At 44.0% G+C, this 24,418-nt stretch overlaps 9 protein-coding genes across 12 annotated transcripts; 6 read left to right on the top strand and 3 right to left on the bottom strand.

The window, feature by feature from the left end:
- Positions 1 to 268: 268 nt before the first annotated feature.
- On the bottom strand, positions 269 to 3,511 carry LOC6608742 (glycerol kinase). Its single transcript, XM_002033429.2, has 4 exons — positions 3,384 to 3,511; positions 3,201 to 3,329; positions 1,779 to 3,144; positions 269 to 1,659 (listed from the first exon to the last, which is right to left on the bottom strand). The coding sequence occupies exons 1-4, from the start codon at positions 3,459 to 3,461 to the stop codon at positions 1,442 to 1,444; spliced, it is 1,791 nt and encodes a 596-aa protein (XP_002033465.1). The 5' UTR covers positions 3,462 to 3,511; the 3' UTR covers positions 269 to 1,441.
- A 398-nt stretch (positions 3,512 to 3,909) lies between these two features.
- Positions 3,910 to 5,956, top strand: LOC6608741 (presenilins-associated rhomboid-like protein, mitochondrial). The gene is made up of 6 exons (XM_002033428.2): positions 3,910 to 4,064; positions 4,124 to 4,325; positions 4,389 to 4,683; positions 5,173 to 5,393; positions 5,448 to 5,647; positions 5,712 to 5,956. The coding sequence occupies exons 1-6, from the start codon at positions 4,018 to 4,020 to the stop codon at positions 5,800 to 5,802; spliced, it is 1,056 nt and encodes a 351-aa protein (XP_002033464.1). The 5' UTR covers positions 3,910 to 4,017; the 3' UTR covers positions 5,803 to 5,956.
- Positions 5,932 to 6,876, bottom strand: LOC6608740 (RNA-binding protein 48). The gene is made up of 4 exons (XM_002033427.2): positions 6,734 to 6,876; positions 6,462 to 6,561; positions 6,265 to 6,409; positions 5,932 to 6,211 (listed from the first exon to the last, which is right to left on the bottom strand). The coding sequence occupies exons 2-4, from the start codon at positions 6,552 to 6,554 to the stop codon at positions 5,958 to 5,960; spliced, it is 492 nt and encodes a 163-aa protein (XP_002033463.1). The 5' UTR covers positions 6,555 to 6,561; positions 6,734 to 6,876; the 3' UTR covers positions 5,932 to 5,957.
- A 359-nt stretch (positions 6,877 to 7,235) lies between these two features.
- On the top strand, positions 7,236 to 9,502 carry LOC6608739 (ribonucleoside-diphosphate reductase subunit M2). Its single transcript, XM_002033426.2, has 3 exons — positions 7,236 to 7,446; positions 7,603 to 7,851; positions 8,333 to 9,502. Exons 1-3 carry the CDS (start codon positions 7,396 to 7,398, stop codon positions 9,212 to 9,214), a joined length of 1,182 nt encoding a protein of 393 aa, XP_002033462.1. The 5' UTR covers positions 7,236 to 7,395; the 3' UTR covers positions 9,215 to 9,502.
- Positions 9,503 to 9,740: 238 nt separating this feature from the next.
- Positions 9,741 to 12,075, top strand: LOC6608738 (beta-1,3-galactosyltransferase 1). Its single transcript, XM_002033425.2, has 2 exons — positions 9,741 to 10,252; positions 10,319 to 12,075. Exons 1-2 carry the CDS (start codon positions 9,964 to 9,966, stop codon positions 11,428 to 11,430), a joined length of 1,401 nt encoding a protein of 466 aa, XP_002033461.1. The 5' UTR covers positions 9,741 to 9,963; the 3' UTR covers positions 11,431 to 12,075.
- Positions 12,076 to 12,148: 73 nt separating this feature from the next.
- LOC6608737 (beta-1,3-galactosyltransferase 1) lies at positions 12,149 to 13,542 on the top strand. Its single transcript, XM_002033424.2, has 2 exons — positions 12,149 to 12,369; positions 12,420 to 13,542. Exons 1-2 carry the CDS (start codon positions 12,216 to 12,218, stop codon positions 13,526 to 13,528), a joined length of 1,263 nt encoding a protein of 420 aa, XP_002033460.1. The 5' UTR covers positions 12,149 to 12,215; the 3' UTR covers positions 13,529 to 13,542.
- Positions 13,543 to 13,582: 40 nt separating this feature from the next.
- On the top strand, positions 13,583 to 14,436 carry LOC6608736 (beta-1,3-galactosyltransferase 1). Its single transcript, XM_032715124.1, is given in 6 exon segments — positions 13,583 to 13,774; positions 13,776 to 13,883; positions 13,885 to 13,919; positions 13,922 to 14,038; positions 14,041 to 14,145; positions 14,148 to 14,436. Coding segments are annotated over 6 exon segments (810 nt in total). The 5' UTR covers positions 13,583 to 13,604; the 3' UTR covers positions 14,423 to 14,436.
- On the bottom strand, positions 14,423 to 21,522 carry LOC6608734. Of its 4 annotated transcripts, XM_032715123.1 has the most exons (6): positions 21,100 to 21,522; positions 20,576 to 21,044; positions 19,962 to 20,388; positions 19,070 to 19,523; positions 17,633 to 18,589; positions 16,874 to 17,550 (listed from the first exon to the last, which is right to left on the bottom strand). In XM_032715123.1, the coding sequence occupies exons 1-6, from the start codon at positions 21,191 to 21,193 to the stop codon at positions 17,003 to 17,005; spliced, it is 2,949 nt and encodes a 982-aa protein (XP_032571014.1). In that variant the 5' UTR covers positions 21,194 to 21,522; the 3' UTR covers positions 16,874 to 17,002. The 4 variants fall into 4 exon arrangements, with proteins under 4 accessions (XP_032571012.1, XP_032571011.1, XP_032571014.1 ...); XM_032715121.1 differs by lacking the exons at positions 16,874 to 17,550; positions 17,633 to 18,589 and adding an exon at positions 14,423 to 16,784 and having other exon boundaries at positions 21,100 to 21,513; XM_002033421.2 differs by having other exon boundaries at positions 19,070 to 20,388; positions 21,100 to 21,521.
- Positions 21,523 to 22,870: 1,348 nt separating this feature from the next.
- Positions 22,871 to 24,231, top strand: LOC6608733 (proteasome inhibitor PI31 subunit). Its single transcript, XM_002033420.2, has 5 exons — positions 22,871 to 22,980; positions 23,055 to 23,126; positions 23,194 to 23,389; positions 23,442 to 23,830; positions 23,888 to 24,231. The coding sequence occupies exons 3-5, from the start codon at positions 23,222 to 23,224 to the stop codon at positions 24,135 to 24,137; spliced, it is 807 nt and encodes a 268-aa protein (XP_002033456.2). The 5' UTR covers positions 22,871 to 22,980; positions 23,055 to 23,126; positions 23,194 to 23,221; the 3' UTR covers positions 24,138 to 24,231.
- Positions 24,232 to 24,418: the final 187 nt, after the last annotated feature.

The raw sequence follows: 24,418 nt of genomic DNA, 5'->3' as shown, positions 1-24,418 counted from the left end.
CACACTCACACACACACAAGCACACAACAGCGTGTTAATTTATTTAAATTGACTACGTGCAAAGTTTACTGGCGTCTTGTACCCCAACTCCACCACCTTTGAAGGAGTTTTGTGGGGGAACTGTCTCACTGTTTGCACAAATTTCACATTTTACTGCGCCCGTCGACGTTTTTGTCTACGAATGCAAACCGATGACTGAGATTCACGGCATGGCTATAACCGACCATCTCAGTGAGGTACTGAGGTTATTGGAAATACATTTTGTTCATTTAGATATTCAACCAGGTTTATTTAAACTTTTTTAACTTTCACACGGTTCTACATTTAAATGATAGTAATACTTTCTTAGTAACTGCAGTTTAATATGTGCTACTGCGCTTCAAATTCAATAGTTATATAAGTTCTTGACTATAGCATTAAATTCACATAGTTGTAGTTCTTTTATCAGCTTAAACTCTAGGAAAAACAATCAATCAATTAAACAAAGCAAAATGATTTAAAACAATAATTATTATATGTCATTTTCGACTTTAGGTCTTACTCCAAACATTTTGTGTACCGCCATAAGCAATCTGTCATTTTAATAAATAATTAAGTAAATAATAGTATCCTTTACTAAGTCAGTAGTAACCGTGCTTTAAACATTTTCTTACAGCTCGCGATGGCAAATCATTAGCCTCACTCGTGTTGCCGTAGGGCATTTGGCAAACGCTCGTGCATAAAAACTCATTTGAAAGAGTGCCTCGCCTGCGCTGGACGACAACGCAGGGCAGCAGAGACAAGAGGCGAGGGTGCTCCTCCGTGGCTCCCATCGTACTCATCCACCAGTTCCGGGGAAGGCGCGCTCAAGTGCACATTGGCTGCAGGCTGGAATGCACGGGCACAGCTGCTCCTTCAAAAATCCGCGTGTCAACAATAAGCGCAATACCTTAAGCTTCATTCAATGCGGTGAGCTGCAGCCCGGGGCCAGTGATGAATGCCTCTCCACGTGGAGGAGACCAGCCAGCTAATTAAGCGGCAAATGGATTTCATCTGGCGAACACTAGGCACTTGTGCCTCGCTTTCTCCACTTGTAAAACACAATCTCAACAGATTGCTTTCACATTCACTTGGCCATCATCATCTATGCGTCATGCAGGATTTCCCTCTTTTGTGCTCATCTCTCAACAGCTTTAACAATTGTCTTTGGGTAGCGAAGGAAGTAACGCACAGCTTAAATTAAATGATTAATAAATCAGGACATTAGCTTAAAAAAGACTTGTATATCTGCAGTGGTGTATATACGTGAATCACAAACATTTTGATCTACAACTCGGATTATATATACATATAAAATCAACTATATAAGATTATATGCTAAACTAAACAATAAATTTTAATGCACACATTTGAACGTGTTTGGTTGACTAGATAGAGGTGCCGTTCTTGCCTACATCAGCCACTATTTCAGGGGATTGATCATTAAGTAGTTAGCCAGGAGAATCATCGCAAACGACGTGGTCAGGAATATACTGCCCGGTACGGAACGCCTAACAGGTAAATTGGGATCAAGTTCTCGCTGAGCAAACAGTTCAATATCAGCCTCGTACGTCTCGTAGTTGTTCCAGTGCAGGCATTTCTTTACCGCATAATCCCAGCGCTTGTAGAGCAGCTCTCGTCCTAGAAAAATAGTATAGTTCTGTATAATTGAATGAAGTAGTATGAGTTGGAAAAGCACATAGCTCGTAATTAAGGAAGGGAACATGTTATTTCGTTGCACTGACCCAAATTCAACTTACGATTTTTGGTAGTTGTTGGCGAAAAGACATCAGTGGGCGGAGTGTACATTTTTACGGCATGCTCCAGGGACACCACTTTCATCGTCACGCCCGCGGTTATCATAACGCCCAAGCCAGCAGGTGAGGTGGTCTGTGGTCGCTCCAGCATGTAGCCAATAATATCTGCTATGAACTGCACCAAATGCGAGTTTTCGGCGTAATCACCGCCGAATGTCAGCACAGGCTGCATGCAGGATCGGTCCCAGTTGGGTGTATCGCGCTTGAACGCCTGTAGCACTTCAAAGATCTGGAACCCGGTGGCCTCGTAAGCTGCTTGGGTAATGTTTTCCGATGTGGTCTGGCTGGTAAGTCCCAAGATTATGCCCCTGGCATCGTGCCGCCAGTAGGGAGCGTACAAGCCATGAAATGCCGGCACAAATGTAATTTCCGACCTCTTGGCCGCCAGACCACACTCGGCATTCAGCATGGATGAGGAACAAGAGGACGAGATCATCGAGTTCTCGCCGATGAATGTATTTAAAGACTCCACCACGTTATCATTGGAATTAATCTCAGTATTTATCTGTAGCTTATCCCGCAGCCATGTAACCGTGGAACCGGCATTTGAAATGGCTCCCTCGAGTGTGTAGTTAGTGGCCTCTTTTTCGCCCAGCTTGTGCGCTATGCCCGTTATCAGTCCGTTTGCAGAGTCCAGCTTCTCCCTGCCCGTGTTAAGGAGCACGAAACAGCTATCGTCCAGGCTGCACACATTTTGCCCGGCCTTCACGCAGAGTTGGCCCAACAAACTTGCGGGCTGCTCACCCATCATGGCCGCTATGGGGGTGCCATGCAAAGGACCCTCCAGCACATAGCCGAAGATTTCGGAGTTGGATCGTATCCGTGGCAGTATGTTCAGGGGCACTCGAAAGAGCTGGCAGAGTTTAGGATCCCATTGCTCTGTGGACACGTTCATAAGGGAGGTGTAGTGGGCATTGGTAAGGTCAGTAGAGTGCACCCCCATCTCAACGCCGCCGGTGAGATTCCACAGAAGCCAGGAGTCCAAGGTGCCGAATAAGCACTTGTTCTCCTCAATGGCAGTGGCTACGGCAGGAACGTGATCCATCAGCCAACGGATCTTTAGGGCACTGAAACAGCTGCTCAGGGGCAAGCCACTGCGATACCTCACGTAGTCCACATTGTGCCGGACATTATGGAGCAGGGTCTTCAGGATGGGAGTGCTGCGGCAATCCGACCAGCCGATGGCATTGTGCAGCGGTTGTCCCGTCTCCAAATTCCATAACACCGAGGTGCCCCGCTGATTTACGATACCAATGGCAATAATATCACGTGGATTGATCTCCAGTATAACCAGGTTCTTATAGGCGGTCTGCAAATGTAGTCTGATTAGTTGCCGCATGATGATATAACCCGGCGATTAACAACCTCTATGCACTCCTGTGTGTTCTTCCATATCTCCGACGGATCGTACTCCATCCAGCCCGCCTGGTGGACAATCTGTCGCAGCTTGAGCTCATGGTAGGCCAGGACCTCGGCATTTTTCGTTGAGTATATCTATGGAAATAGAATCTGAGTCAGCGGCCGTTTTCGGCTTTTGGACCTTCTTACCAGAAAGCGGCAGTGGGTGCTGCTCACGCAGGCGACGCCGATGAGAGCTCCGAATCTCCCGTAGCGCCCGTTGGACATCTTTGGCCTGCTCGGTGTCCACGGACACGTGCTAAATGGTGTTAAAGCTCGCTAGCCGAGCAAAATAAGCAAGCCGTGTTTTGTTGTTGTCGCTTTTTGGAACGCCAATTGTCTAGTGATGTAAAAATTCATCGTTGCTAGTTATCGATTTCATAGCGAATACGCCAACCACAGGTTGCTGTACAATACCGATCGAGAGTAGTTAATGTGACTGTAAAGCAAATAAATTCTACGACTTCAAATACCCTTTATTATGTAAAATTACCAAATGACTAATTTAAATATTGATTTAAAAGACTTTGTATTTAATTCGGATTACTATAAGTGCAATAGGTCTAATATTTTTAATGTTAAAGTTTTAATTAATCTTTTAATACATGAACACAGAGCAACATTTGTCGAATTTCAGGCAACTCTAAGACACCCTGTAAAGTTGCCATTTTTGGCTTTGTACAATCTGGTCACACGTAAAATTTTCCGGGCCCTTTTCTCCAGGAAGCAAAATAGAAACAAATTTTCCATATTTCATGCTAAATTGGCACAGATCCGTACTACTATGCTCATGAGTCGAGCGCTCTGCCGGAGCTGGCTACCCCAGGTGGCGTAAGTAAGCAGGCGGAGACGGAGTTCCGTATCCGGAGTAACCCCACGTAAACTTACAGCCGCAGATGTCATGCTAATGTGAATTTACCAGTCCTGCGGATAAACTCTGGTCATCCGGCGGCGAGGTCATGTCGGCAGATTCACAGCAACCGAAAACAGAGCAGCAACCTGAAGCCGACGACTGGGGAGCCTGTGGCAGCGGAGCAGAACACCCCGGTGCCGGTGAACAATGTGATCAAGGCGGTGGCCTTCACGGGAGCAGTAAGATTTAATCATACACACCACTTGTACGGGACTCATATAGTCCCTGATTCACACTTGTAGTTTACGGTCGGCTGCTTTGCGGGTGCCACCATCCTGGAGTACGAGAACACACGTAGCCTAATCCTGGAAAAGGCGCGCCAGGCGAGATTCGGTTGGTGGCAGAGTCGTTCGCTGGCGGACAGGGATTACTGGACACAGATCAAACAAGACATCCGGCGGCACTGGGACTCACTGACACCCGGCGACAAGATGTTTGCTCCTATCTTACTCTGCAATTTGGTGGCCTTCGCCATGTGGCGAGTGCCCGCTCTGAAATCCACAATGATTACCTACTTCACATCCAATCCAGCGGCGAGTAAGTGCTAAAACCCAATATTAAAACGAAAAAGTGATGTCACAACGGCCAAATTTTGCGAAATTACGTTCTTCTAGGCAGTATGCCAAGTTGGATTTGATTGCCTTTTGAATCACAAAAAAATTATAAAGTTATCTTTGTTATGCATTTTATACAGGAGTGAAATTGGCCACTATCATAATGTATCAGATAAGATACATTCAATTATTAAGAGTTTAATACGTTACACTTAGTATTAGACAAGACAAGTAGTCGACCGGATCTCCATATTTATGGTTATATAAGAAAGCGGTCAAATTTCTTCTAGTTATGTATGTCTGCTTGTTATATTCCATAATTTTTATGTAAACTTTTGGTTTAACCTTAATACTAAAAACTTCTTAAGTTCAGCTATTTTTGGATTTATAAACTATTTTTTACTTAGCAGTATTGTATGATATTTATTTTTACAACCCTCCTAACTAATTCTATTTGCTCCCTTTCTCGCAGAAGTCGTCTGCTGGCCCATGTTCCTGTCCACATTCAGCCATTACTCGGCTATGCACTTATTCGCCAATATGTACGTGATGCACAGCTTTGCCAACGCTGCGGCTGTATCGTTGGGCAAAGAGCAATTCTTGGCGGTCTACCTCAGCGCCGGCGTCTTCTCCAGTCTGATGAGCGTGCTCTACAAGGCGGCCACGAGTCAGGCGGGGATGTCCCTGGGTGCGGTAAGGCAGCCATTATTCCATGCAGCTTATATAAACTTAAAGCTCTTCCTTTAGTCTGGAGCTATAATGACACTGCTGGCCTATGTATGCACCCAGTATCCGGACACGCAACTTAGCATTCTCTTTCTACCCGCGTTGACATTCTCCGCTGGAGCTGGTATTAAAGTGCTAATGGGCATCGACTTTGCCGGCGTCATGCTGGGCTGGAAGTTCTTCGATCACGCAGCGCACTTGGGCGGCGCCATGTTTGGCATGTAAGTTTGACGTGTATGTTTTTAACATCACTGGTTGTCTTATTAATCCTGCCGTAATCTACAGCTTTTGGGCCACGTATGGAGCACAGATATGGGCAAAACGAATTGGTCTGCTGAATTACTACCACGACCTGCGCCGGACGAAGCAGAAATAGTACAGGGGGCTTGGGGATTGGCCAAGTGAACGGACGGGGAGCTGAGGCAAGAGAGCGGTAGCAACTAGCACTACGCTGTGTCGATAATACTGACATCGTTCTGCCTTCAGTTCATTGAAATCAGTTAAGTTGAATAAATCGTTGACATCCTGTACTTATGTGGTTTCCCGGCTCTTTTTTGGAACTTGTTGTTGATCCTTCTGATTCCTCCGAGTACGAAAAGCTACTTCATGTCTGCGCTGCTCGATCTTCTCCCTAAGTTCCTCGAGGGATTCTCGTTCTGGAGCGTATGATATGTGCAAGATTCCACCATAGAACTGATGGGCATCGAGCATTTTCTTGGCTCTTCTCGCCACCTCAAGGCGCTCGAACTTCACGGCAAACACATCTGTAAAAGCTTCCAGTTCCACTGAAACAAAAGGAACACTATATAAAAAAGATATTGAACAGGGATAATCATACTTTTTGAAGACATCTCTGAAGTTACCGAAATACACGATTGCACTTTACCAAATCCCTGTAGCTTCGTCTTGAGATTAGCTTGAAGATTTATTTTAGGTACCCCAAAGATCAACAAATGCCGAGACTCACTAGCCACTGTATAAACCTACAAAGGATTAAGATATCAATAGAAGTTTAGGAAAACCAGATTATCCCACCTTGACAGCTTTTAATTCCCGGCCCTGACGGTATTTCAATCTGGTAGTGCAGTATTCCAGACGCTTGTGGTGTTCAGATGAAGAGGCTTCCATATTCCGGCTATTAAAAACAAAACTATAACTAAACGGATTTGTTTTCTAATATTTTCAAGTCCACGGTTAGAACTTATCGATAAATATCAAGAGCCAGCTGTTATGTTATTGTACTGTTATTTACATGATGCGCTGTAATGGAATTCACTCAAAGTTGTTGAATTGAGTAACATTAGCACCTGTTGCATTTCCAAATAATTCACGATTTCAGATAAAAGTTGCTGAATTTTAAATCAATGTTCTTGACTAAAAAAATTAAAACTTTGTTTGGCCTTGATTTTATTGAATCTAATATTAGCAAAAGGACCAAAACTTTTTCCCTCAAAACTAATTGAGTGGCGTTTTATCAGCTGTTGATTTTTAGAACAGTCCAGGGTTGTCTTAATGCAACAAGTATCGGTGACAATAGCACTTCGAAATTTTATTTAGAATTAGAAACTATTGATAACAACATTTTCAAAGTCTCATTTTTACTTCATTGGTACAAGCAGCGAAGCTAAACATAAAATTGTTCTGAAAACATTAGATTTTTGGCTTGAGAATAGCAAACTAACACCCCTCTAACCACTAACATACATATGATTTACCCCGAATTTCTAAACATCGAATTGCCTCACTCGACAACCCTGATTTTCCCATAGTTTTCCCATCACCAAAAATGGCGGCAAATCGAAACAGTTTGCCGCCCGGCATAAAAACCAATGTAGCTGTATTTCCCTGATCATTTGCAACACAAACTTCAAACTGTACGCTTATACACTCCGTGGTTTAAGTGAATTTCACCAGAAAATCAGAGAAGCGCCACTACCTGCTAATAATAATCCATTCAAAAACAACTCAAATGGCGTCCAAGGAAAACATTGCTGACAACATGGAGAAGTTCTCGCTTAAGGTAATCGACACGCAATTAATGTCGGAAAGTTCATAGCTATACATAGACGTAATACCGCGATTAGTGTGCTTGTGTTGATTTCCCTAGGGAAAAGTGCTACGCAGCGGAAAAATACTTTTGCTTTAGTTGGCCTTCTTTGTTTTTCGTTGTTAACAGAGCCCGAGCAAGAAGATTCTGACGGATAGCACCAACAACGTTCGCAAGATGTCCATTGGCCACGAGGCAAACGGCCAGTTGGCCAAGGAGGCCTCAGCCGTGAATGGCATCGGCAAGTCTGCCAATTCCCTCATGGAGAAGTCCGTAACCCCCTTCGACCCATCGCTGGAGCCCCTTCTGCGCGAGAATCCCCGACGCTTCGTCATCTTTCCCATCCAGTACCACGACATCTGGCAGATGTACAAGAAGGTGTGTATATCATACAGCAAAACACTGTCCATTCGCATTGGTGGTGAAAATACATTTTTTGGGCGGCAAAATTTCAAAAGGGCGGGCATTTCGAGATAAAGCGCGCCAAAAGCCGGTCACGTACTCAACGTGGTTGATTACATGAATCAGACTTTATGATAGCTGCTAAATAACCCCCTCCCACATTTCTCGACCCTCCCCTTCCGCTGATTCACTGCAGCAAGGTTTACCCAATGTCAACAATAGCCTTCCTTTTTGGCGGGAAAATGCAGTACATAACGATTACATACTATACTATTTTATGTAGCCAATTAAATTTCCCTGCTTTTAATTGCTTTGTTGTAACTTGGTTTACATTTTAAATGCATTTTAATTGATAAGCTCGTTGTCTACGATGACATTTCTTGACAACTTGGTAAAAATAAAAAAATGTATACAGTAATGATCTCTTTTGAAATTGTAACTTTTTTTCAATTTCCAGGCTGAGGCTTCTTTCTGGACCGTCGAGGAGGTGGATTTGTCCAAGGACCTTACTGACTGGCACCGCCTGAAGGACGACGAGCGCCATTTCATCTCGCACGTGCTGGCCTTCTTCGCCGCCTCTGATGGCATCGTAAACGAGAACCTGGTGGAGCGCTTCAGTCAGGAGGTGCAGATCACGGAGGCACGATGCTTCTACGGCTTCCAGATCGCCATGGAGAACGTGCACTCGGAGATGTACAGTGTTTTGATCGACACTTACATCCGGGATCCACACCAGCGAGAGTACCTGTTCAACGCTATCGAAACGATGCCGGCTGTGAAGCGCAAGGCAGACTGGGCCCTGTCCTGGATCTCATCCAAGTCGGCCAATTTCGGGGAGCGCATCATCGCCTTTGCCGCCGTGGAGGGCATTTTCTTCAGCGGCAGCTTCGCCTCCATTTTCTGGCTTAAGAAGCGCGGTCTGATGCCTGGATTGACCTTCTCCAACGAGCTGATCTCTCGCGACGAGGGCTTGCACTGCGACTTTGCCGTGCTGATGTTCCAGCACCTGGTGCAGCGACCCAAGCGCGAGCGCATCATCGAGATCATCCGCGACGCGGTGGCCATAGAGCAGGAGTTCCTCACCGATGCCCTGCCCGTCAATTTGATCGGCATGAATTGCGACCTGATGTCCCAGTACATTGAGTTCGTAGCGGACCGTTTGCTCGTGGAGTTGGGCGTTGGAAAGATCTACAACACCAAAAACCCATTTAACTTCATGGAGATGATATCGCTGGACGGAAAGACCAACTTTTTCGAGAAGAAGGTGGCGGAGTACCAGCGCATGGGAGTGGTCAGCAATCCCCTGGACAACGTGTTCACCCTGGACGCGGATTTCTAGGGCTGGTCCCGGACATCAATGTCGCAATTTAAACCTCTCAAGGGCTGGCTTCTCATCCTTTATATTTTAATCTGACGGCGAATATATGTAGTCCGTTTTTAATTTTAACATAGGCTAAGAACAATCACAGACCTTCAACACATTCACCTAATCATTACATGGACCTCCAATTACGTCTATAATACTATCTACACACTTGACTATTACGAGGAGCGTACCTTTTCCGAATTCATTGTACATACAACATTTTAAATAAATTTATGCATAGACAATTATTAAGCACTACAATTGAGTTTTAATTATTCTGAAAAAAATCTTCAAAAATTACAATTTATGCACGATTAATATGGTAAGAAAATCAATTTAAAAAAAAAATTAAAAAGGATTGGGAATATAAGAATTTTAATAATTACAATTTCAAATTTTCAAGTTCAGTTATATATATGGTAGGTAAACTTATCGATAGTCACGGGCATTTTTACTAGTGTTGGGTAATCCTAGTTCAATTTGAGGAATAAGTTCGTTTTTTACTATCAGCTGTGCTGAACAATCCCATTCGCTGTTTTTATCCATTTGGATTGAATTATTGTTATTCAGTTATTCCCATAAAAAGTATTAGATGTGAATAACGGGACTGGGCGATTAAACCAACCCAATTCAGCTAGGCGTTCTAATAGTTGGTAAAATGCGAACAGTGCATTGAAAAGTAGACGGAGGACCACTGGCGATAAGCGAGTTAATCCAGTCACATGGACAGAAGGTGGAATCCAGAAAACTTAGAGGAGCAGTGCTTCCTCATGGCAGCGGAAAATTCCTCCGGCTCGGGAGCAGCTGCTTCCGGATCCGAGGACGAGGCGGTGTCCACCAGTGGAGCCCTACGCAGCAAAGCAAAGCTGAGGAAGCTGCAGCTAAGAAATCGCATGCCGCTACCCAGGATGTTAAGACGCCTTGGCTGCTACACGCTAAGCGCCTTCATAATCTGTGGGCTGCTCCTCGTCTACCTGCCGCTCGTCTACTTGGATGTGCACAAGCGTAGTGGTAGGGGACAATGGTTTTCTTGATACACACATGTATTTTAAATATGATCCATTGACGCTTTCACAGCTGGTCTTCCCGATTGGACGCTAGAAACCTCCCGCAGCATAGCTGACTACCTGGATATGGGCCTCAGTTCTGGCGTCATTGTTCCCAAGGACTTTTGCAGGAATAAGACCTTCCTGGTAATCGCCGTATGCACCGGCGTGGACAACTTCATTCAGCGACAGACCATCCGTGAGACCTGGGGCAATACCACCGAGTTCAACTACCCAGCCTTTGTAAAGCTCCATGGTCATCTCAAGGGGCACTACCTGCCGCCACTGTCGGATCGCTTAAAGATGTACGGGGATTATTTGAGCGGCGAGGGCGACTCTCTGACTGCCTCAGTACGCATTGTTTTCATTTTGGGCCGCCAGAAAGATGAGGCCATGTTGGGCAATGAGACCCTGAATCGCATTCACATCGAATCGGAACAGTACAACGACATCATTCAGGAGAACTTCGTGGATAGCTACAACAACCTGACGCTTAAGTCTGTGATGGCTCTAAAGCACATTAGTCGCAGTTGCTCCAATACCGCGGCCTACTTCCTCAAGTGCGACGACGATACCTTTGTGAATACACCCAATTTGCTGAACTTTCTGCTCGGAGGAACTATACCGTTGTACAACGATACCCTGGATTACCACAACCGGTCCACCTATTTAGTCACTGCACCACAAACCCGATTGAAAGCCAGCAGCGATGTGTTGTACGGCCATCAGTTTTGCAACGTGGTGCCGGTGAGCGAAGTACGCAGCAAGTGGTACATGCCCTCATACATGTATAAGCCGGAGGCATATCCAAAGTATCTTTCCGGAGCCGGCTATCTAATGTCCATCGATGTAGTGCAGCGCTTGTTTGAGGCTTCGCTTAATACGACGCTCGTGTATCTGGAGGACGTTTACATCACTGGGTTGTGTGCGCAAAGGGCTAAGATCAATCGACACCACCACCCGCTCTTCAGCTTTGCCCACTCGAAACAGATGTGCGCTTTCAAGGGCAGCATCACACAGCATCAGTTAAAAGACGATAGCATGGTAGTCGCCTGGAACTACGTGGCCAACTACTCCATTAAATGCCCACCTCCGGGGCGGTACTTTAGCCAGGTTCGACTGCGAAAGCGCCCTATCTGTTAGAAGTCCTAGCCTAGAACTCCATGGTACACATGTCCACTACCCCTACCCATTTCTCCTGCTCTCTGGATAAAAAGCGATATAATATATGTTTTATTGCTTCAGCATAGATTCTTGACATTCAGTTCCTATAATTTCTTGCAGACCATTTAGGGATAAAATGTAATCAGCTTGATGGCCAGGCAACAGTGATAAATAGCCCTAATGAGGTCATTCATTCATACATAGTTCACTAACGATAATTTCGCTTGTCAAGGCATGTATATACAATTTTAGATGGATTAATGCCAAGCATCCCCAATACTCCATATCAATGTTAAAAGTAATGCACAATGACAAACACATAAGAAATTATTTAATGACATAGAGTTTATAATAGAAGAGAAAGTATTTATTTTTAGACATCACTCGCCACATATGTGTATCTATATTTACCATATGCTGTAAATTATTTTTTAGTCGGCACACATCATCACTATCTTTTCAGTTCTAAACTACATATAAATATCCTATATAATCGTGATGTAACATGACCTTCTCCTCAAATGAAATCTATTGAATTGACGCACAGAAGTGTTCTTTAATAAGAAATAATTTTTTTAATTTATGATACGTAATATTAATTAAATGAAATTGCCAAATAAACAATTTGTTTCTGTTCAAAAGAGCGAATAAAATTTTAAAACACAATTTGGTTTCCATTTTGTTTGCTTTTGATCTTTGGTTTTACACTTTCGAAACTCGCCTTTTCGAAAACTGTCGATTTGGTGTTTTTTAAACATAAATAAATGCATATTAGGCTCGTGGACGAGCTTAAGCGGCTCTATGGGATCGTGGGCAGAATCTGGCTATTTATCAGAAGGTACAAGGCTATTATTATCCTAGCAGTGTTCTTGGTCTACAGGATATATACTTTTAAGCCGGATCCAAGCAAGCGGAACGGTGAGTTAATTATTGTAGCGTACTACTTATCTAATATTTATTCTGTACAGCATCTTTGCCGGGATGGAGTCGTGATGCGCCGAAAAGTATAGCCGATTACTTGGATCCAAACAAGGACACGGCGCTCATTGTTCCGCGAGATTTTTGTCGGAGCAAGGCCTTGCTGACAATAGCAGTATGCTCGTATGTGCACCACTTTGAACGGCGACGTGCCATCCGCATGCTTTGGGGCAACTCCACCGACTTCAACTACTCTGTCTTTGTAAAGCTGCATGGTCATCTCAAAGGACGATACCAGGATGTGCTGCCCGAGCGTCTGAAACTGTATAGCGAGTATCTCAGTGGTGAGGGTGATTCACTAAAGGCCTCCATACGGATCGTCTTCATTCTGGGCCGCAGGAACTTGGCTTCCCTGCTTGAGAATGAGGCGGTGGCCAGCGAGGCGGAGAAGTATAATGATGTTATCCAGGAGAACTTTATTGATACCTACAACAACTTGACCATCAAGGCTGTAATGGCGCTAAAGCACATCACCCAGAGTTGTCTAAACACAACAGCGTTCTACTTCAAGTGCGACGACGACACCTTCGTCAATGTGCCCAACATACTGCACTTCCTGCTCGGAGGAACGATTCCTGTGAACGTGGTTACGGCAGGGTTCCATTACGGCAACACATACGAGGTCACTTCGCCTCGAAAACGATTGACGGCTCGCAGGGAGATGATGTACGGACGCCAGCACTGCAATGTTTCGCCGGTAACCAATAAGTTGAAGAAATGGTACATGCCAGCGTACATGTTCCGGGGTGGAGTGTATCCCAATTACCTGTGTGGATCCGGCTACTTGCTGTCTATTGATGTGGTGCCACGTCTGTACAAGGCGTCGCTGGGCACTAGAATCGTGCACTTGGAAGACATGTTCGTCACCGGACTGTGTGCAGAGAAGGCTGGCATCAAGCGAACCAACCACCCGCTCTTCAGGTCCAGCTATCCCTATGAAGGGGATGAAGAGTGCGCCCTCAAGGGATCCTTCTCCGTTCACCGTGCAAAGGATTATGTCATGTGGGAGGCCTGGTACCGAGTCACCAACTTCAGCAGCAAGTGCCCTCCACCAAAAAAGGACTTCCACCTGCGGCTGCCCAAGATGCAAAGGTGCTAGATTTCACAGAAGGCTAATAGGAATATATTCATTAATTTTAATCATTAGATGGATAAAAAACTAGTCTCCTTTTTATATGTCTTCAAATTTGAATAATTTCTTGTTAAAATACAATTCTAATTATGAGAACACTACGCCGATTGCGATTGCAGGGAAATACCTGAGCGTAATGCCAGGTCTCCGAACGCTGTACTCAATGTATCTCAGTGGATTGGATGACTCCCTGACTGCCAAGATTCTTATAGTATGATAAGCTAACTAGGGAGTCAATGCAGCATAACGACATCATCCAGGAGAACTTCATAGACATTTACCACAACCTGACCCTTAAGTCGGTGATGGCCCTGAAACACATCAGCCGCCTTCTTTCTCAAGTGTGATGATGACACCTTTGACACTTTCTGCTGGGCAGTACAATCCCGCTGTACAAGGTGAAGTTGCCATGGAATCGCTTAAACGGCAGCAGATGTCTGATGTACGGTCACAAGTTTTGCAACATGAAGACCGTCGACGAAGTCCCTGGTACATGCCGCAATTTATGTTCAAGGGCGCCAAGTACCGGAAATACCCATCCGGAACCGGCTATCTAATGTCCATCGATCTGGTTCGGCGGTTGTACGGGAAGCCCTCACCACATCTTTTGTCCATCTGGAGGATGTCTTCGTCACTGGCATCTGTACGGAGAAAGCTGGAATCCGGCGACGTCATCAAACACTTTCTAACTATGATCACTTGAAGCCACTTTGCATCTTTAAGGGAACCATTACAATGCATCCTGTACCTTTGCACAGTATGCTGAACCCCTGGACTTTCGTTTCCAACTATAGCATTAAATGTCTGCCACCAGGGAAGCACTTTGTCAAGGCTCAATTATCAAAGAAATCACACTGCTAAGATTTTAATTACACAGCTTTAATGCTAGCTAAATCTTAAGAATTTTTACTCGTCATGAGATAAGCTTAGAACTACACATTTATATAAATTTTAATCAATAGCTTAAGTACTATTTCATAGTCAAACGGCTATATTACTTCATACAATTCGGTTTTGCTCATTATAAATGAACATTAAGAAAATTTTTACATCTCAAATTGCTTTACAAGTTTCTTGGGAGTTTTCTTTAGGCTTTTTAAGCAGTTCGGAAACATAACAATATGCGTAGAATACAATTTAGAACACAAATAGAAAGTCAACAATTGTCTTTTGTTTACTTTGTGCCGTATTATTGTTATTTTGTTTGTACAAAAGAATTTTATCTGAAAGCTATTAACGAACTTATACACGATTCAGTTAATATAATGGTGTTAATGTCGAAAAACAATTTCTTAAGCATTAAACAATATTGTTTAAATTATAAACAGATCAAAGTATTTACATAAAATGTTTTGCTTGTGTTTTTTGTTTGGTTTTAAATTCTAGTACAAATAATAAATGGCAGGTTTTGAGGGCCACAGCTAACAATCTTCTTCGGCGGAACCTCAAATGATCACCATAAACTAGCCAACAATCTCAGCCGTGGCGAGCTCGTCTGGAGCAGAGTCACTGGCTTCGTGTGTGGTTTCCATTTCTGTGTCACCATTTTCGGCGGGGCTGGATGCTCCGACCTGCGAAGTCCCTGTCGGCTTTTCCACCTTATTCTCATCCTCCTTCAAGAGGATCTCAGGTGGCTCCGTTGTTTCGAGTGGCAGATTTTCAATAAAATCGTTTGCATCCAAATCAGTCTCATTATCCTTTGTATTTTCGGAAGCCAGGACGCTGGGGCTGCCCAAGGCTTTTATCAGCTCCTCTGTATCATCACCTAGTTCGATGCCCTCCATGGCAATTACTTCGTCTAGAGCGCAAGCTAGTAGTTCTTTGGGCGTTTCATCAAGTTCGGTAACGTCCATTCTTTCAATGAGTTCCCCTACGGAAGACTGATCATTTTCAAGTGTGGAAGTGGAAGTTTCTAAGGGGGGTTCAACTGTGTTTAAAGCGTCTTGGGTCGAATTTTTAGGCTCCGCACCAGCGTCCTTGAGTTCATCGGTATCTTGCTCTGCAGCTTTAATGGGACCTTTACCTTGGGCCGTTGGGAATTCTTTTCCAACATCTTTTGATGGTTCCACTTCCTTCTCAGATTTTTCCGAGTTCTTTTCTTTTCCCTTTTTGAGAAGCTGTTTTTCGTTTTCTTTAATTAAAGTGGGACTTTCGGAAGATGTTTCATCTTCCATATTTTCAGTATCACCTTGTTCCTCTGCGGACCCGCCATATTCTTTTTCCGATACCATCTCAGTATCCTCTTCCATTTCTGTACATTCAGAATCCGGGCCTTTTTTACAATCTGATTTCTGATAAGTTTTTGATACTTTTTTAGATTCATCCTTGCTTTCTCCCTTTAATATGTTTTCTTTTGTTGAATGTTGTTCTTTGTCTGCTTCTTTTTCTATTCCTGATGTGTTATTCTTTTCTGGTTCAGTGGATGTCGATTTTTCCTTGTCCAATTCCTTGTCTTTTTCTGTTAGAAGTTCATCCACTGGCAGATGTTCATCTTCGGCCATGTGTTTCTCGTTTTCGCCAATTTTGGCTTTTATGGCCGCTTTCAATATATCTCCAATTTTTTCCTTATTCTTGGTATTTTCCTTATCAACCTCACCGTGTCGCTTTGTGTTCTCTTTTTTGGCTGAAGATCCTGTTTCAGAAATTTTAAGATTTTCACTTGGGTTTTTAGTTTTGTTTGATGGTGTTGCGGCTTTGGAGTCCTTTATCTTGGTGGCCAATTCCTGCTTCTGTTTCATGTCCTCGACCCATTTTCGCGCCACCTCGAACTCATCCTCAGCTCGCTTCAACTTGACCATGACCTTCATTTTCAGCTTGGCATCGGATTTCTTCATGTCCTCCATGCGTTGGCGTTCCAATTGCAAGAGTGCTGGATTTGGCTTATTTGTAGTTTTCTTGCGTGGCTGCTTCTTTTGGCCAGGAGAGATGGGCTTGGGCTCACTAGCGCCTTCGTTGACCTCCACCTCCAGCAGGCTGGCCAGTATTGTGGAGCTGAATGCGGCCACGTCGATGTCGGTCTGGTTGTTCTCTTGCACTTCGTTTTTCGCCGCCTCCGATGTCACGGATGTAATCTTCATTATAGCCGTTTCCTGAGGCTGCTTTTGTTGTGTTGCGGTCGAGGTGGATGGCATGTCATCTTCGTTGTCAGATTCAATAGTAATGGTGTCCGTTTTGGGCTCCACAATCTCGATTTCATTATCTTCGTCATCGCTAGCTTGTTTATCTATAAGGCAAAGGTAAATGTTAATGTAACTCAATTAAATATACAATTTTCATATTCCATAAGGACCCATAGAGTTAACAACACTGCCGACAGATTAAAAATGCATTTATATTTTAATATATGTCTCCTGGCAAAGTTGGCAAATACAGATTAGTTACGCTTAAACTATAATCTCAAAGTACAAAAACTTAGCCTAAAACGAGACTGGAATGTCAAGACTAAATGTTGAGGAAGCGCATCTCCTCGAGCGGAAAGTTGGAGCGCAACTTCTGCAACTTTCGTTCGTTAACCCGCGGATGGCGCTCCATCTCGCGTAGGTAACACTCGTAAGCAAACTTGGCCATCTGCCAGCGGAGCTTACAGGCCTGAGCGTCCCGCTTGAATCGGGGTAACCGCCTGGCCACTTCGGACCATAAGCGCTCCCTGGCTCCCACATCGTTGTAGTCAACATGTCGTGGATTCCAAAGTGTTGGATATGCCCGCATGGCCAAAACCAGTTGCTGACAAAACTGCTTGTCATCGGGCATATCTTTTAGGTTTCCAGCTGAGTCAGTGCCGCTCGGGACACAGTCCTGCAGCGGTTCGAACTCTTCGCGCAGGTCCTGCTCATCGATCTTGTACAGAAAATACAAGCTGGCCAAGTACTTTGAGTACTTTAGCTCTAGATTCGCAAATATGCCTTTGTCTTTAATACTCTTCAGGCGGAAGGACTTGTACATCTCGTACATCTGCTGCCAGCGCTCCACAAGATACTCGCAAGCATAATCTGAAAAAATATACATTTTTAATAAATTAATAAATAAAGAGGCTTTAGGTAACTGTGGTTATAGATCTTGATTTTAACGTACTGGGCGCTGACTTCCAAAAGTTCTGCCACAGAGACTTTCTAGTTTGCTCGTCAATACTGTTGAATTCGGGATCAGCGGATTTGCGCCATAATACTGGATGGCTCTTAGCGAAAGTTATGATGCGTTGATCAATGGGACGCACCTCGAGGGGTCGCATCGGTGCTCTAGATCCACCTTTCAGGTTGATTTTAACTGCTGGCTGCTTTTGTGCTTTTTGCTCCATCTTATTTTCTATTACGTCGAGGTGCTTGCGCTCGAAACCGTCGCCGTCATCTTCGCCACAGTCCACCGCCAGCCACTCGCTTCTTGGGCGATCCCTGTTTTCCAGATAGTTTGTCGCTTTGTCGAAGTAGCCTTTGAAACGCTTTCCCTGCTTCAAGCGCCTCTCAATCCGAACGTATCGCTTCCTTACGTTCTTCCAGCGCAGTTTGATGTCATCGCCGCGTGGAAAGTGACTGGCAATCACCCGCCACTGCTTATTAGTGACCTCTTTTTTGCCGTAATCGGGATGACGGGTGCACCACAACGAAGGATACTCGCGGAGAAGACGTGTCAACTTTCGATCGTAGGCGTGAGCTTGTTCATTCCGATTCATGCTCTCCTCGGTGCCCAGTTCTCCGCACTCATCGTTGTCCAATTCATCGTCATCCAAATCATCATCCAAATCGTCTGGCTCATCATAATCGAATTCGGTCGCATCTTCGTGGTCTTTTCCGGTGTCATCCTGCTGCGGTTCCAGTTGCGGTACCGTTTCCGGGTCCTCGGGCTCATCGATGGGATCACCTTCGGCTCGAACTCCCAGCGGCATCAGCGGAGGCAGTGGCTCGCAGTCCTCGCCATCCTTAAGATTGGCATGCAAACTCTTGCGGTATTCGTAGACCTGATTGTGAAAGCTATTGCAGCCTGTGTTGAAGAGATCCACGTCGTCCAGTTGGCCGTAACACACATAATCCACGGCTGCAATAATCGAGAGATGTAAAGCGTTAGACTCACAGGAAAAACTGCTGCTGGGTTCTATTCCATTGCCTCTTCTGGATGGTATTTTGCAAACACATGGACCACGCTTAAATTAATATAATATTCATCGCAGCCAATGAAATGGAACTCGCAGAGTTTTTCATAAACACAGCATACTTACATGCTCTTCAATTCTTCTTCGCCATCCGATTAAAATAAACACACGCGCGAAACGAAACCCGGAAATTAAAGATCAACGCCCGTCCATGTGTCAAAAATACGCTCCAAAGACAGTAATATGATATTTTGGCCTCCAAGTGGAGACAGCTTTTTGCCAGCTCCACCTGAATCTTAATCTAACATATTATTGTTTTAGCATATATATTTCTATACGCTTTCCAACCATGAAAATTATTAGGTTTTATATTTAATCATATATACAATAATTATTCTTTAAACATAGTAAATTTCGTAACTCACCAGCAGCTAGTTGACCATTCTCCAGACTGTTGGCGTCATTCTTAAAGCCCTTCTCTCGCATGTCCACCAAACACTTCTCGTGCAGGTTCTTAAACCGTCCAATGGCATAGGTCATCAAATAGGACATGTGAATGTATAACTGCTTCAGTTCCAGATAGCTGCGAACCTGGTTGTAGGCGTTCGAGTGGGTAAGGGACACTACTTTGCCGGTGAGGTGAGTGCAGATGTCCATGGCGCTAAAGATTTGCTCCTGCAGCTGCGCCCGTGCCTGACCCATCGGCGTGTTGGGGAAGGTGTGACGAACCAAAGTTGAAACCTTAGGCGCTGGTGGTGGCGCTGGAGTAATCATGAGAGTTTGACCGCCATTGGCATTGGGCTGAGGACCTTGCAGCGGTGGAGGCGCTTGATTGGTGTTTCCAACTCGCACTTGCGGAGCCCGCTGCTGCTGGTTCGTCTGCGGGTTATAGATCCCCATGTTAGAACCGTACGCGCTGATATGCAGTGAAGGTCTATTAGACGTAATTGGAGCTCGAGGTCGGATAACTACACCCGGACCTACTTGAGGAACGACCAAAGCAGGCGGTGTTTGTGGTGTTGGTAGTGTTGATGCCGGCTGAATTGCCTGAGGTACCTGACGTTTCACCTGAATCAGTCGACCATTAGGCAAGCGGTAGGAATCCTGTTGTGCAGCGCTATTTAAATCTACTTTGAACCCATTAATTGTGTGAAAGACTGGCCCACTGGTCCTCACCGAGTTAGGGACCACAGTACGACGTACCACACCCGAGACCCCACCAGGGGCATTCTGGCGGTAGCGGATTCCAGATCCACTAAGAACCAAGGGAGGTGGCAGGCTACTAAGTGTCGGTGGCACTGATGAAGAACCACTTACGCTTCCATTACTGCCGCTGCTGCTGGAACTTTGTCCCGGTTGGTAGTTCTGTTGGACAGTAACAATTCTCGGAGTGGTTGTGATATTTGCCGCTGTCACCGGCTGACGTCCAGTAGGCTTGGACTTCACAGAGAGCTGGCAATCCGGCTCCAGCATGCTGAGCAGATCCGGTGTGCAAACAACTTCGTTGTTAGAAGCTTTAGTGCGCTTGGATGGTGGTCCCGGAGGAATGGTTTTTGGCATGGATCCCCGCTTACCCGAGCCCGCTGAGCTGCCTTGGCTGCGTTTGGAGACATTGGACTCCAAGCTTTCCATAGAGTCGGATAAGCTGCTGGTTTTCGACTTCGCCAAGCGGCAGCAATTGCTGTTATCCTTAAGCATTTGGCGTCGGGCCTCCACCTCGGGCAGCTGAAGGGTCTGTAGGGCTCTGCATAACATTAAATAAGAAAAGGCATTTAGAAAGAGATAATTCACTATGATAAACTGCAAGGATGTAGTAAAACATGTAGTAGAAATCTAATGAATTCGAATTTGAAAGGGATACATCCATTTAACAATCATCGTTCGAATGACAACTAAAAGATGCCATGGACAAGTAGAACTAAAAACCGTACCTTTTCTGCGTCTGAAGATAGTTGACCAGCGCCCAGTGTTGGGCGCGCAGTGGCCACAGGATCTTGGAGGTGCAGCTGAAGCAGTTCCAGTTCTCGTTTTGCTCGATGTCCACGATGACGCCCTTGGAGAGGTTCTTCACGATGCACGACTTGCAGAAGACGTAGGGGCAGGTGGAGCAGCAGTATACTTCGCCGCCCTGTCCGCACCAACGGCAGTACAGCTCAGAGCCATCCTCGCCCTTGGAGAACTCGCCGCTGTTGTAAAAATCGTGGCACTTGACGCAGTGCGTCACCCGCAGTATGGGATGCATCTTGATGTTGCTCTCGGCGGCGGGTGCTGTGCCCAGGTGAAGTTTGCACACGGTGCAGTGCACCTTTCGCTGGTTCACCAGATCCACGTTGGGGTACATCTTCAGGTAAAAGCGGCGCTCCTCGTCTGAAAGCGAGGGGTGCATCTCGAACTTGGAGCCTGCGTTCCGGGGATATGCAATTTACTTTACTACATGGTGATGCCCAGTACTCACTCGTAAAATCCGCATCCAATTTGGCCAGTGGCGATGGCGAAGGCGTCGATACCTTTGCCAGGCCACTTTCGCTACCCGGAGCACTACTACTCATGACTTATGTTCCGTACCCGGGCCTCTTGGACTAGAACACTGCGATTCGCACCAATTTTTGTGCTAAAACGCGAAAAATTCACGATTTTCTGCTGCCGCCGCAGAGAAAAGCGGCGCGCTAATCACTTTTATGTTTGGCAACAACAATAACAACAGGGCTGCAATCGACGCTTGTTTACAATTATTTATTAGTTGGGCAAACCGGCAAAAAATATTATTGGGAGATCTTATGCTGACTGCTTCGCAGAAAATCTTATCGAAAATGTGAAAATTTTTTCACCCGAGAATGACAGCTAGATATTCGGCATCAAATTCAATATGTCTGCCCCTTCGGGTTCAAGCCGAAGTAGGCTCTACGAAGTCTATATAACAAGTTCGGAGCGATACTCTAAAATTTTCTTAGGAAAATACGCCTAAAATTTGGATGAAAAGAATATTTAATTTTTTGGCATCAGAGGATCATTAAATTAGCAATAATGTCACTATATAACAGCGATCTTTTAGTTAAAAAACGAAAAAATAACATGTTAGCAAAGCATTTATAAACTTTTATTTTAAGTTTTGTGAATCATTTTAATGGCTGATAAATATATTTTATATTTTAAATAATATTTTCGAATTTGTTAGTCTTTGCAAGCCTTGGCAACCCTAAACTTACTAGTCATCTCTTTTGCACCCATCGTCCGACCATAAGAATACGAGCATGTTAAGAAAGAGACAACATATACATATATGTTTTTAAGCAAAACAAGAATTTTTTAATACAAATCAATATTCCAAATTGCGTTATATTTTTAACGTTTTAATTTCTCCCGCATAAAAATATTTTAGATATCTAAAGTACATGAAGAACCGGATCCAGGTAATGAATATATATACGAAATATCGATAACGATACGACATATCGATAAATTAAAAGGTAACAGAATTAGAAAATCATGACTTAACATTATATCATTAAAACAAGTTTTCAGAACGCAACAACTCATCTTCAGGCAACTTCTAAAAATATATTAAGTAAGATTTTGGAAACATGAATTCTACAATGTCAAAGTATGAGTAAAAATAACTTAAAATAAATTCAATAACTTGAAAGAGGCAATCATCATGAATCGTTGAACAAAACATTCAGTCAGTAATAGAGAATTGTATAATTGCAAATTGCAATTATCGTAATGTTTGGTTTATATACGTAGGTGTTGTACTAAGCATTTCCTATTACTAGTTTGTAAGATATTATAGAAATATATTGATGTATATATAGGAATATGTTTATTGTAAAGTGTATCGATAGTTGCTCATCTTTTTTTTGTTACAATTACTGTTTACTTTGCTTGACTTCTTAATATTTCTGTTAAATATTTTAAATATGAACATATGGATCACTTTTGAAATTTAATTAATTCTTTTATGTCTGGTATGTACGATATAAAAAAAATTTATAACTTGCCGGAAGTATTAAGCAAATGTCACCGTGAAATTCTCGATCCTTTGAAATACTTTGGCAATTATGTTGTTAGTATTAACTTAATGTATTTATTATATATTTATATATTATTATTTTAATGTTTGTGATGTACTCTCACAACAATTTGTATACTAAAATATTTAATATATGAAATATATATCGATAACCAAATCAACAAGTCGCATTGAGATATTACAAAATCGATAAAGCCCTAGCCCAGCTCTAATAATTAAATTTCGCTATGTTCTATCTAAACAAAGATACAGCATCGACGTAATTTATCTGAGTATTATCTAAACAATCTAAACAATTGAGCTAAAGTACGTCCAAAACAACTTGATAAATAAGAATGTTGTGGTAAATTGCTAAAAACAACTTCTCGCCTTTTCCTCAGGAAGATTATCTTGGAAATTTCTGTATTGTGCTTCAGAGATCGAAACGGACGTCACATCCAAGCAAACGAAATGTAAGCATATTTCCACCTACTAAGCATAAATTAGAACGTTCCATTCGTTCTGTTTACCCCCACCCAGATTTTGTAAAGGATTATCGGTGGCCGCAATGGAGAGTGGGTCGTCTGCCAAGACGGGCGATTTCTTCTACGGCTGGGATCTGCTGTACAAGACCGTTAAGGCTGATGTCTCCAAGAAGTCAGACCTGTTGATTGCCCTCGTCCACTTTCTTTTGACCAAGCACTACAACTTCCGATGCGTTGGCATTGGCGATGATGTGAGTATGATGATGGCCACTCATATTAGTGAAATCATCTGGATTTCCATAGAAAACCTTGCCGGAGGAGGAGGGCAGTGAGCTGCTGCCGGACAGCTGGAATGATGACGATACCAAGTACTCGCTGCGCTACGTGCACGATAAGATGCTGTATCTGCTGCTGGGCCACATCACCGAGGGCTCCCTGCTGATCAACCTGTTGGACATCAACACTAAGAAGGTGTCCAACATCTGCGTGGAACCAGAATCCCTGGTGCCTGAGGTCAAAGGAGGCATCACCACCATAATGCCGAATGCCTCAGAGATTGTTGAACGCTACCGTAGGGAGCTCCTAGACCCTGTATTCACGGGCAACTCGCGCGAGGTTACCACACAGACGACCAATTCACCACGCCCCAATGTATCGACTCCAGATCCCTTTGGCGAGCCCAGGCGTGGCGGGTAAGAACACTTGTGGATAGTTTCTTATACACTCGTTAATCGATTCCCCTCGGTTAGATCCTTCACTCCAGGTCAATTCGAGCCTCGCCCTTTTGGATTTCCGGACGTTGGACGCGGGGATCTCGATCCACTGGGTCGCGGTGGTCATGGTAACCTGTTCAGCTTTCCATCACGCCCAAATATGGGCCCGGGACCTTTGCCCCGCTTCGACCCGTTCAATCCCCTGAATCCGAATAGGCCGGGACAGGGTGGAATCAATCCAGATCATATGCGCCCACCAGATTGGAATCCCGATTACTACATGTAATTATCAGGAATGCCATACATAGTGAGCCATTAAAATCATTAGTTTATGACCACGAAATAAAAGTTGTCATTTTAGAAGACTAAAATTAAACGGATTGTTTTAAAAGATTATTTTATTACGTTTCATACACAATACAGAATATTTCAGATTATTACAGATATAAAATAAAAAGCAGCAAACTGTCAGACAACGCTTGTTTAAGTTTTTACTAGAAAAATTCGTAGTTAAGAACGTTTTTTCAAGTAAATACGCAAACAGGACATTTGATTCGACGGCTGCTC

This window comes from Drosophila sechellia, chromosome 2R (assembly GCF_004382195.2).
Source record: "Drosophila sechellia strain sech25 chromosome 2R, ASM438219v1, whole genome shotgun sequence".
Taxonomy (NCBI): Eukaryota; Metazoa; Arthropoda; class Insecta; order Diptera; family Drosophilidae; genus Drosophila; species Drosophila sechellia.
The sequence above is the reverse complement of the archived record's forward strand: the minus strand, read 5'-3'. Positions and strand labels throughout refer to the sequence as shown.

What these genes read in the sequence shown, in the direction of transcription:
- LOC6608738 (XM_002033425.2), top strand. Translation starts at nt 9,964, where the DNA reads ATGGACAGAAGGTGGAATCCAGAAAACTTAGAGGAGCAGTGCTTCCTC. An exon ending in GGATGTGCACAAGCGTAGTG is followed by an intron (nt 10,253 to 10,318) that starts GTAGGGGACAAT and finishes ACGCTTTCACAG; the next exon opens with CTGGTCTTCCCGATTGGACG.
- LOC6608733 (XM_002033420.2), top strand. Translation starts at nt 23,222, where the DNA reads ATGGAGAGTGGGTCGTCTGCCAAGACGGGCGATTTCTTCTACGGCTGG. An exon ending in GCGTTGGCATTGGCGATGAT is followed by an intron (nt 23,390 to 23,441) that starts GTGAGTATGATG and finishes GGATTTCCATAG; the next exon opens with AAAACCTTGCCGGAGGAGGA. An exon ending in GGCGAGCCCAGGCGTGGCGG is followed by an intron (nt 23,831 to 23,887) that starts GTAAGAACACTT and finishes CCCCTCGGTTAG; the next exon opens with ATCCTTCACTCCAGGTCAAT.
- LOC6608737 (XM_002033424.2), top strand. Translation starts at nt 12,216, where the DNA reads ATGCATATTAGGCTCGTGGACGAGCTTAAGCGGCTCTATGGGATCGTG. An exon ending in GGATCCAAGCAAGCGGAACG is followed by an intron (nt 12,370 to 12,419) that starts GTGAGTTAATTA and finishes TATTCTGTACAG; the next exon opens with CATCTTTGCCGGGATGGAGT.
- LOC6608742 (XM_002033429.2), bottom strand. Translation starts at nt 3,461, where the DNA reads ATGTCCAACGGGCGCTACGGGAGATTCGGAGCTCTCATCGGCGTCGCC. An exon ending in ACACACAGGAGTGCATAGAG is followed by an intron (nt 3,145 to 3,200) that starts GTTGTTAATCGC and finishes CTACATTTGCAG; the next exon opens with ACCGCCTATAAGAACCTGGT. An exon ending in GCCAACAACTACCAAAAATC is followed by an intron (nt 1,660 to 1,778) that starts GTAAGTTGAATT and finishes CTATTTTTCTAG; the next exon opens with GACGAGAGCTGCTCTACAAG.
- LOC6608741 (XM_002033428.2), top strand. Translation starts at nt 4,018, where the DNA reads ATGCTCATGAGTCGAGCGCTCTGCCGGAGCTGGCTACCCCAGGTGGC. An exon ending in CACATCCAATCCAGCGGCGA is followed by an intron (nt 4,684 to 5,172) that starts GTAAGTGCTAAA and finishes CCTTTCTCGCAG; the next exon opens with AAGTCGTCTGCTGGCCCATG. An exon ending in CGGGGATGTCCCTGGGTGCG is followed by an intron (nt 5,394 to 5,447) that starts GTAAGGCAGCCA and finishes CTCTTCCTTTAG; the next exon opens with TCTGGAGCTATAATGACACT.
- LOC6608739 (XM_002033426.2), top strand. Translation starts at nt 7,396, where the DNA reads ATGGCGTCCAAGGAAAACATTGCTGACAACATGGAGAAGTTCTCGCTT. An exon ending in TGGAGAAGTTCTCGCTTAAG is followed by an intron (nt 7,447 to 7,602) that starts GTAATCGACACG and finishes CGTTGTTAACAG; the next exon opens with AGCCCGAGCAAGAAGATTCT. An exon ending in TCTGGCAGATGTACAAGAAG is followed by an intron (nt 7,852 to 8,332) that starts GTGTGTATATCA and finishes TTCAATTTCCAG; the next exon opens with GCTGAGGCTTCTTTCTGGAC.
- LOC6608740 (XM_002033427.2), bottom strand. Translation starts at nt 6,554, where the DNA reads ATGGAAGCCTCTTCATCTGAACACCACAAGCGTCTGGAATACTGCACT. An exon ending in GGGAATTAAAAGCTGTCAAG is followed by an intron (nt 6,410 to 6,461) that starts GTGGGATAATCT and finishes AATCCTTTGTAG; the next exon opens with GTTTATACAGTGGCTAGTGA. An exon ending in TTCAGAGATGTCTTCAAAAA is followed by an intron (nt 6,212 to 6,264) that starts GTATGATTATCC and finishes CTTTTGTTTCAG; the next exon opens with TGGAACTGGAAGCTTTTACA.
- LOC6608734 (XM_032715120.1), bottom strand. Translation starts at nt 21,193, where the DNA reads ATGAGTAGTAGTGCTCCGGGTAGCGAAAGTGGCCTGGCAAAGGTATCG. An exon ending in ATTGGATGCGGATTTTACGA is followed by an intron (nt 21,045 to 21,099) that starts GTGAGTACTGGG and finishes CCCGGAACGCAG; the next exon opens with GCTCCAAGTTCGAGATGCAC. An exon ending in GAATGGTCAACTAGCTGCTG is followed by an intron (nt 16,785 to 19,069) that starts GTGAGTTACGAA and finishes TTTGCCTTATAG; the next exon opens with ATAAACAAGCTAGCGATGAC.